The sequence below is a fragment of the Suricata suricatta genome, chromosome 1 (assembly GCF_006229205.1).
Source record: "Suricata suricatta isolate VVHF042 chromosome 1, meerkat_22Aug2017_6uvM2_HiC, whole genome shotgun sequence".
Lineage (NCBI taxonomy): Eukaryota > Metazoa > Chordata > Mammalia > Carnivora > Herpestidae > Suricata > Suricata suricatta.
In genome coordinates, this window is record NC_043700.1 from 95,756,026 (window position 1) to 95,766,978 (window position 10,953).

The window sequence follows — 10,953 nt, forward strand, 5'->3', positions numbered from 1 at the left end:
AGGGAAAGAGAGAATCCCAAGCAGGCTCCATGGTGTCAGCAAAGAACCCGACTGAAAAACCAAGGTGCCCCCAAAAATAGTGATTTAAAAAAATAATTTAGGGGTGCTTGTGTGGCTCAGTCAGTTATGCATCCAATTCTTAATTTTTGGTTCACATCATGATCTCATGGCTCCTGAGTTCCAGCCCCAAATCGGGTTCTATGTGGATGGAGCAGAGGCTGCCTGTGATTCTCTCCCTCTCTCTGCCCCCGCCCAGCTCACTAGCTCTCTAGCTCTCTCTCAGAATAAACAGACATTTAAAAATTTTTCTGAGGGGTACCTGGGTGGCTCAGTTGGTTAAGCATCCAACTTCACCTCAGGTTATGTCAGCTGTGCTGACAGCGCAGAGCCTGAAGCCTGCTTCAGATTCTGTGTCTCCCTCTCTCTCTGCCCCTCCCCAATTCTCACGTGCTCGTGCTCTCTCTCTCTCAAAAATAAACATTCAAAAATTAAAATAAAAAATGTTTACTAAATCACTATTTGTTTAAATTTCTGCTACAATGTCTATTTAGAATTCTGACCATGTTTGAATCTGTAATCTAAACACTAAGAAGTCTACAAAGCTAATTCATCATTTGTCACAAAGAGATGTTTTGAAAAGCTAATAGCAAAAAAATGTAGTCTTATCTATAAATGAGGATAATGACTTGTGCTTCATAAGTTTATAATCAAGATAAAACATATTATTTGTAAGAGCTGACACAGAGCATAACCTCAAATTTTTCATTCATTGATTTACTCATCCAAAAAATACTCAGTAAATATCAAGGTCCTAGGCATAAAGAGATGAAAAACAACCATCTGGCTCCTCCTCTACTGCAAGGTACAGAAACTACCTACCCCTGTGGCAACCTCCCTAGGCATCTGGCCAAAGTTGGACAGATCCCACGAATATTTCCTGGCTTTAATAACCTCCTTACAAAATAATCTGTGCCTCACTTTTTCAACTCTATAGTAGCTGAAAGAGTTATGTAATTCATTGTTTTTTAATCCAACACCTGCTGTATATGTCCTCTTTATAGATAGTATCTCTACTGAATCAGTTAGCAAGATTGTTGCATTATATTCCCATTACTAAACTATTGAGTTTAAAATAATGTAAAAATATAAGTATGTAAGAACTTCTAAAACTTAGAAACATACTCAAAATAGACTATTTCTTTCTTCACATAATGTTTTGGACAAATGCCTTACTCCCCAAAGAAAATAAGGAAATAAGGTTAATTAATCTTACATTTAAAGATTAAGATGAAATTTGCCTCTAAGAAAGGCTCTCCAAACCTCCAAGTAAGAAATTAACAAAAGAGGACCAACCATGCAAAATGCAAGATTATGACTACCCCAAATCATAATTTCCAAGATTAAAGGGACCTTCTTCTCTCGAATTCCTATCCAATTTATCATTTCATTGAGCCCTTATATAAGTAAATGACATCTCTCATCAATACACACACACCATCTTCAAACAAGTCAAAGCTAGAAGCAGCTATAAGGAGAAAGATCAAATTACACAGGAGAATGAAAAAAAAAAGTCTAGGCAAGAAAATTAATATAATTAATAGAAGAGGCAGAGACAGAGACTAAGACCACAATTGTTAGGTTAAAAGATACATGTTATTAAGGAATAAGTAAATTTTGTTTCTAATTCCAAAAAAGACTGTTCATCAAGTGATACAATTCAGAAAGTAATTTTTTGAATGGAGGTATTATTTGATTCTGTTACTCTCTTCCATTTTCTATTTATGTAATGACCACTGAAAAACCTATGAATTGTTTGCTATTTACAAAATGATTCAGCTTAGAAAGGAGTAGAATAAGACTGGCCATTTAGCAATTTCTCCCACCCACCCTTACAGACATCACATCACAAAGACTATGACTCACATTGTCATTCAATTTCTACCCTCTTAAGAGTTTTAAGTTTGTAATGAATTCTGGCTCATAAACCTGATTATTAGGATTAAACTATTTATGCCATTTCCTCAAAGCCAGAAAAGGATACTAACAATGGTACCAGATAGTTTTTAATCCTAATTTATAAAATGATTCACTGGTTTCAGATCTGAGAGATAGAGGTTTAAGGATTAAAGTGTCTGATTCAAGCATGAATTCTCAGAACTTTAGAGGATTAGCACTAGTCCTGGAACTGGCTAGAAATTCTGATGTGTTATTCAATAGCTGACAAGAAAAACTTCCACAATAAAAAGTAATAGTAATGCTAGGGGTGCCTGAGTGGCTTAGTTGGTCAAGCTTCCAACTTCAGCTCAGGTCATGATCTCACTGTTTGTGGGTTCAAGCCCCACTTCGGGCTCTGCACTCACAGCTCAGAGCCTGGAGCCTCCTTTGGATTCTGTGTCTCCCTGTCTCTCTCTGCCATACCTCACTCACACTCTTCTCTCTCTCTCCCTCTCTCTCTCTCTCTCTCTCTCTCTCTCTCTCTCTCTCAAAAATAAATAAACATTACAATTCTTTTCAAAAAACTACTGCTAACAATTATGTTTTACCTAGTTATTGCTCCCTTTAAATAATATGAAAGGGGTCTACAGAAAGAACTACAGTGACGCTACATTAAATGTATCTACTTTATATGCCTCATTCTGAAGTATTTATGTTTATTTAAAGTTCTAGCTCATTCCATAAATGTAGACTGAATCTCTTCATAGCCCTCAGCCTGGTCATTCATTCGGCAAATGAAACCAAGAGAATCCGGGGTGAGTCTTTCCATTCAGTCTTGGACTCTCAGAGAAGAAAAGAAAGTACGAGATTGCTGGGCTATGTCTGTTCATTTGTTTAAATCCTTACCAACTAGGAATTTCCAATACGATTATGGGACATGAAATTAAAACACATAAAGCTATTAGAAGCATGCAGGAAAGACAGTATAGGACAGTGGGAAAGAAATGTGGCCCAAAGCATGATTAGGACTAAGGTGAGGTAAGAGGATTGAGAAGACTTTCCAGCTCAAGGAAACAGCCAGAGTAAAGGCAAAGAGGAGGAGGATGTGAGAAAGTCAGAAAGGAAGTGAGAGGAGTTGGCTAATTTTTCGGGTATATGTAGAACTTAACAAACATTTTTTGAGTGGCCACTGTGCATGAGGTCAGATACAGAAAATCTGTTGCAGTCCTTGCCTGCAAGGAGCTCATGGTCCCCACACAGGAAAGAAACAAGTCAACAATGTATTATGACAGAAATCATTAGGCTCTGTAATAGAATACATACCAAGTATTATGGGAAAAACAGATAAAAACAATTAATTCTCCCTGGGAAGGTAGGGAACATTTCACAAAGAAGACTGCTGAGCCAACTCTTAAGAGATTTTTAAAAAGAAAGGTGGAAAATGAAAGAGTGTGAGAGTAATGGATAAGAAAAAGAATTTTTCAAAGCCAAGGATCACATGAGGAAAGGCCAATCACTGCAGCAGTGATGGTCTATAACTGAGCAAGAACACTGGCAGCTTCAGGGTTGTATGGGTGGTAAATCGCGGGAAATAAGATTGAGCAGGTGGACCACATTTGAAAAGGGAGGTCAGGTAGGGCCTGATTGTAGGTAAGTAAAGGCAGGGAAATCCAAAGACAGGGCAAAGAACATCACTAAGGCAGGGAAGACTCTGAGGTGTCTAGCTTTGAAGACTACAAGAATAACTTCACTACAGGGGTGTCTGGGTGGCTCAGTCAGATAAGTGTCCAACTCCTGACTTGGGTTCACATCATGATCTCATTGGGAATTCGAGCCAGGATCCAGCTCTGCCCTTAGGGCGCTGAGCCTGCTTGAGATTCTCTCTCTCCTCCTTTCTCTCTGCCCCTCCCCCCTTAAAATAAACAAACTTAAAAAAAAATAATTTCACTACAAATAGAAATTGGGTAGAAAGAGATGATAGCTTGAGAAAAATACATTAGGTTCTTTTTCATGCATTTTGAGTTGAGACCATGGCAATTTATCTGTCCTTCAAGCAGAGGGAAACAGAGTATTAGCAGAGAGATGGAAAATCAGGCACTGAGACGGAGACTATAAAAGATCTGCTGAAGGAACAGGAGTACGCAAGGCCAAAAACAGAGCCTTGGGGAATATGAAAGCAAAAAACCAAAAGGAGGAGAAACCAGAAGAAAGGACAGTAGGAGGGTGAGAAAACCAGGTTGATGTGGTATAACGGAAACCAAAGAATTCTCAAGAAGACAGGGGCAGAATATAACAGCAAGTGTCAAAAGCAGGGTGACAAATTGGATAAGTCCACATGACTGAAGTGAAAGACTGCCGGGGTCCAGCATGATTTACACAGATCCAGAGTTAAAACGAGAAAGGGAGACGAGGCAAAAGAAGTGCGCACAGGACTCCCAACATTGGCCACAGAAGAATGAACACATGACACACACTGTACCTGAGGAACTTCATACCACACAGTACATGACAGAAACCCAAAATGCTTTTTAAAGAAAACAGAATTACTAACAACTTTAAACTATTTACCCTGAAAAATGATTCAACTTCTATATGGATTACTCTAAGAAATGCTAATACCCAGCTTCTAAGATTCCCAATTATTTTTCAAATATAACTGTGTTAAATATAATCATCTTCATGAAAAGACTGACCAAGTGTCTAAATGCAAGCGTTACTACACCAAGAAAACAGCAAACCTCAACTAAGCTTTCTACAGCATATGGTCCATGAGTAGTTACCACCCAGGCCAGTCCACACAAAATATTTTCATCCGCAGCGGACATTTAGTGAGCACATCCCGAGGAAAAGGTCCTAGGTTGTTCAAGATGCTTATTTACATGGAGAATTCATGGTTCCTACCTTAAGACGCCAGCATCTTCACTGAGTGCCTAAATTATGAACAGAGAACAATGTACTCACAGAACCCAGCCAGATCAATACTACTCTGTACAAATTTCCTTTAAGAAAAAAAAATCATGGGTAATTTTAGTTATTATTTAATTATAAATTACAGTTACAAGTTAATGTATAGCTTAATTATAATTATTCATAAATTAAACAGGAAATTCTTTTCAATAGTTCAATTATACTTGCAAGAAATTCCTCATTTTTTTAATCTCCAGAATATCTTAAAACCCTGGAAACCTTTCACTTCAGAATTCTATAGGGTAATTCAGAGTGTAAGTTAATATGGGGGAAATAAGTAGCCCTTTGAAAATACACACACACACACACACACACACACACACTACAGATTTCTGTAAATGCATAGGCAAGCATTAAGGATACACTGGTCAATTTAAAAGTCACCTTGTGCAGGAAGAGTGACAAAGGACAGCTGGATTGAGACATAAATTAAACACTGAATACTGGCTGTCTGTTGCCTCCAGGTCCTCCAAATTTCTTCAAACTAAAAATATCTGACAGGAATTTAGAATGGGATTCAAAGAACCATAGTCTATGGCTCAAAGGGTGAGGTTCCCCGGGAGTTAACACTGTTAGTCCCCTCCTAAATTCCTGGGGCTATGAATAACCTTGATCAGAGGAAGGGTTTGATAGCAAAGGAGGATACAACAGCTAATCTAACAACAAATACAAGGAAACACTGAAAAAAAATCCACAACTGCATTTCCTAAGGATACAATATTCTAAGTTATTTTGCATATAATCAAGCATTGAATATTTACTGCGCACTGACAGCATTGAAGTCCAAGTCCAGATCTCTGATTTCAGAGTGTGGAACCTGACAAACTCAAAAGCAAAACAGAACACAATACGTTTGCTCGGATAGAGTACAGTACCGAGGTTGAGGGTTTTTCCCCAATGTGCTGACTTGTCTCGCTGCAGTTCACGTCTTAGACTCTTACCCCAGGCCAGCGTTCTAACAGATGTGTGCTACAGGACAAAGGGGCCCAAGTAGGGTTTTTGGAAAATCAACGACCGAACACTGGAATTTGGAAAAACAAGAAAAGGCTATGGCACATATGTAGTTATTATTCTGTTGTACAGACATCTGGTGGGTTAAAATTAACAGTTCCAATGATGTGAGACCTAAAAATTACCTTTTTCAATATCACAGATGGGGATTTCTGAGAATCAGTGCATAGATGAATAAAGTCACTTTCATAATTATAATGTGTAAGGAATGGTTCATGTTTTATTACATCTGTAATATTTTATTTTCAAATTAACTTAAAAATCATAGCCATCCATTTAAAATGCTATCACAAATCTAAATGAGAATACTTAGAACCCCGATGTTATACTATTGTCAACATCTAACTACAGAATGGACATTTTACAAACACAAGGAGAGCCCTCCGGGCATGTCACAAGGGAATACTGCCTCTGCTAGGCTGAAGTCACTTGGCATCAAACTCTTCTTAAAAGACTTCTAAGGTGTGGTAATATTTATGACTCATGAATTGTCCTTTCATTGCTCTACCAATTACATGATTTCCATGATTAAATGAGCTATTAGAGTCTTACTTCATTTGTTTACTGCACATAAATAGCATGACAGTAAACATCGTGTTTACTAAGGCAAATTAGTGGGATCCACTTGCCAGATACTACTCAAAAAAAGATGGGGGGAGAGAACCTAGAATCACTGAATCAATAGTTCCGTTTACATAAAGATAGAGAAGAAAGGTGGCTTTGTCCAATGCCCTAGGAACATAACTAGAGGCAACCTGTAAACCAGTAAGACCTCCTCCAAGGGGCTGGCTTTGCCAGTGCTCTGAATGGAGGAAGCCCCCGAAGGGGGGGTCCTGGAGGGTGTTCCCTCTGACTGAATGGAGGAGTGCACTGAGGCTGGAGGAGGGCACGGATAGAAGGCAAGAGACCAGGTGGGCAAGAAGCTCATTTAGGCTAATCACAGGGGAAATCAGCAGATGGAGGCAGATGATCAGTTATGGTTTTGAACCTTAATACTGTCCTCTATAAAACAAGATCAGTGAACTAAATAGTCTGACGCCTCCCTCTGAATTTCACAAGGCCATGTTTTTATGAGTGGAGTCGCATGGAATATGTGCTGTGGCAAAGGGCATGGGTGTCAGGCGGGCCAGGATGCCAACCCCGCTCCATACAGGAATGGCAGGTCCCTGTGCCACTCCAAGTCTCAGCATCCTCTAGAACCTGGAAGCAGATAAGTCTGGCAAACAGGCAGTCACCCACTGAGAGAAGCCCAAGGGTAGAAATAGCACTGCTAAATACCTCCAGTTTTTTCTAAATAAGAGCATCTGGAACAAATTTAGGGCTAACATGTACATAAGCAGCATACATTTCTCTTACTACACTCCACCACATGGTGTACGTGCTACTCAGGATAAAGTGTTCTTCCTTCGGAAGTTCTCACATAGTTCACTACTTTGGAGTATACACTTAATGTTACACAATCCCATGGACATTTGGAAGGGGCCCATTAAACATCCAGGACAAAGGAAGCTGGGGGAGGAGCACAAATGCTGGAGGAACATAGACTCCTGTTGTCCTATCTTGCTTTTTGATCTCATGTCAAATGAAAGCTACTCCAGGACTAGAAGCAAAGTGCAGAAAAATCGGCCCTTTCAAGTAAAAACAAGGCAGAATACCCAAGTATGAAGCAAAAGGGACCTTCAACAACACTGAGAAGTGAGAAAATAGATATTCAATCATCTTCTCCCTCCCCTTTCATTTCTGCCTCTGCCCTCCCTTCCCAGCACCTCCTTGTCCCGTCTCCCCTTCAGAACCTAAGCCACATGCCCCATACCTAACCGGCACCCCCACATTTATACCATCCCTCCAAATACCCAAAGAGTATTTGCATTTTATAATACATCAGAGCAGAAAACGTTAATACCAAAGGAATAAATCTCCAAGAGATTTTCAGGTCAACTGGACAAAACAGTTTGAGGAATGAGACCAGACGTTTTTCAACTTTTCAAATAGGTCTAGATATCTGAGCCATAATTCAGTGAGAAATTGTGACAACTATCAACTCTCTTCTTCTTTCCCATTTTCTGGTCAGTCTCATTTGTTTGGGGTAATGGAGGAGATGTGGTTGGGAAGATACGGTTATATCATGGCCATAATAATTTTTCCTGTGTCTTTCCCATCAGTCTTGTCTTGGTTCAGTCAACTGTCAGCACATCTTTGACATGCCAGAAAAATATACTGTACTTAAACTTATGTCCAGGTTGAGCTACACAGCGGTGATTTAAATTTATCATTTTCAGGTTGGTACTCTTGTTAGTCTATTGCCTGGTAAAAGGTGAAATGAAAAAAATCAGTACCCTCCACAAATCTGGGTGAGTATTCTACTCCTCACTTTTAACATGTAGTCTTTATCTAGTTATCAAGTTGGAAGGATTCTCAACCTTGGCACTATTAACGTCTGGGATCTGGGGCACCTAGGTGGCTCAGTCAGTTAAGCATCCAAGTCTGGATTTCAGTTCAGGTCATGATCTCACAGTTCGTGAGATTGAGCCCAATGAGGAGCCTACTTGGGATTTGCTCGCTCTGAGAGAGAGAGAGAGAGAGAGAGAGAGAGAGAGAGAGAGAGAGAGAGAAAGGAAGGAAGAAAGGAAGAAAGAAAAAAAGAAAAGAAAAACCCTGGCTGGGGTAAAGTAGGATGCACTGTAGTGTGGTTAAAGCATCCCTGGCTTCGATCTCCTACATACCAGAAGCACCCTTCCAAATGCGCCAAAAATGTCTCCAGGCATTGCCAAACGTCGGGGTGGGGGAAAGGGAAAAAATCACCTACCTAAGAGAACCAGTGAGGTAAAATAACAAAAAACTCAGAGTTGAAAAGCAGCAGTTAACAGGAATTATTACAAAGGTGGTAGTGTAGGATGCAATTCAGAATCACCCTCACTCACTAGCCCCTATACAGTTATACTCTAAAGGAAATAGGGTATCATAAGCTTCAAAGGAAAAAAAATCCAGCAACTAATAAGGGGTCTTTAAAAAAAATGAGAGTACTAGGGTGTGGAGGAGAGTTCTTTTATCTTGTAGTCCTAGAACATGCTCCTTTACTGTAGACAGTTCGTGCCGCTAGAAAAGAACAGAACTAATTGGGATATATATGCACCTGGCCCTAACCAGCTGTGCTAACCTAGCAGACAACTGCAAAACAAACTTCAAACACAAAGCTTAAAATTTAATTTTGTGAAACCTATTCAAGTTACTAAAACAGGGAAATAGCCCTAACCCATATGTATTGGGTTATGAGTATCTTCTCAGTTTTATTGGATAATAGACGTGGCTGATAAAAATTTAAAGTTATATAGCAGGCTTGAAAAAAATGAAAGACGTGCATCTTTTGCTTATTATTTGGGAATTGATAAAAACCCAAGTAATATGTAAGCACATCTCTCATTTGTCAACTCAGATTCCATTGCAAAGCATTGACCTCTTCCAATCCTCACAGGTGTGAAGGACATTCCGTCAGCACCTGGGGATAAAGAGGTAACTCCTGGGGAGGGGAGCTCCCAGCCCTGCAGGTCTTTTCTCAAGCAGGTAGAAGATTGGATTCTTCACCAGAAACCAACAGAGGCGGAACACCCAGCTTTTAAAACACATGTTTTGCCTATACTTACAGGAGTACAGTTAAAATAGGAACTCTGATCCTCTTTCTCTCACTTCCAATTTCACCAGTGCTGATCAGCCAGTTTCATTCCCTTTCCCCCTCTTTTCTGGAGACCAGCGGGTCTCAAAGTGTGGTCCCAGGTCAGCATCACCTGAGAACTTGTTAGAAATGCAAATTATCAGGCCCCATTTGAGGCCCAAGGAATCAGAAACCTTGAGAGACAAGGGTCACAATGTATTAAATCACAGCCCCAGGTGATTCTAACGCACCCCGAGTTTGAGAACCACTGATTTAGGCTAGTGTTATTTCTGTAACCACAGATTACGTCTTGCAGAACACAAAAGTGTACAGCAGTAATAGGAGAGCTCTGTGCACTTGATATGAAGTCTCATTTGATCCTCAAACCTGATGCAAGGTAGACATTACCCCCATTTTTAGGTATCAGGAAACAAGATGCAGGTGAAAAGATAAAAGTTTTTATTGAAACAAAAGCGTGTCGCACTTTATTAACAAAAAGCCCACATCTTTTGCTGCTTCAGCTTTCAGCAATTTGGGAAAAAAACAGAAATGGATGTTTAAGAGCAGTGTGCCAGATGGCGTGGATCCTACTAAATCAGAGTTTAGGGGCACAGCTCTGGAAAGGTATTTTTCCAGTAAAGAGCACTTAATTCAGCTTTGGTTCCCCCGCCCCCGCCATGTCCGCCTGACTGCGCGCATCTGACAATAGTGGTTGGAACGTCAGGATGGGGACCCAGACCGCATCTCGGAGAGCCGCTCGCCTCTCTGCCACTGGGCATCCTCTAAGCGACAGGTTGTCTGCGCAAAGGGAGCCCGCCTCCACGGCCCCGGGAACGCTGCGGCTCTGGGCCCAGGGGACGGGTTGACCAGGGGAAACTGGCACACTCCGATGCCCGGGGAAGGATCTAACCCGACACCGCAGCTCCGGGGAGGAAGGGGCGAGCGGTGAACCCGAAACCACCGCGGGCCGCTACGCCAGAAACCGCAGGTCCCACTACGGTCTGAGTGAAGAGACGGAAGCAGCGCGAGGGCATGGAGGGGAGGGGGAGAGAACCACAGGGATGGAAACGCGAGGGGGAAGAAGAGCGGGCCAGCACTCACTGTGAGGGTCGCTCTTCTCCCGAACCCCGTCCACTCGGCCGTCGGGGTGGATGCGCAGGAAGAAGCCCCCGTTTTTGCAGTACAGCCGCTTGGGGTCCTTGAAGTGGCCAGGCGGGAAGGCGCCGCTGCCGCCGTCCTCCGGCAGGGCGGGCAGCGTGGTGATGCTCCCGGCTGCCATAGCCCCACCGGGGCCCTGCCGTGGTGCCCGCGCCCCGGGAGCCGCGCGGGGCGCCGCCGTCCCCCGGCCCCGGCCCCGGCCCCGGCCCCGGCCTCGGCCCCCCAGCCTCTCC

General features: G+C 41.8%; 1 protein-coding gene across 1 annotated transcript in view; it reads right to left on the bottom strand.

Moving 5' to 3' along the window:
- Window positions 1-10,953, bottom strand: part of FGF2 (fibroblast growth factor 2) — a 71,451-nt gene that overhangs the window by 59,278 nt on the left and 1,220 nt on the right. Inside the window, exon 3 of the mRNA XM_029951158.1 lies at window positions 10,664-10,949. Coding sequence (XP_029807018.1) covers window positions 10,664-10,949 — 286 coding nt within the window. The remainder of the gene's footprint in view (window positions 1-10,663; window positions 10,950-10,953) is intronic.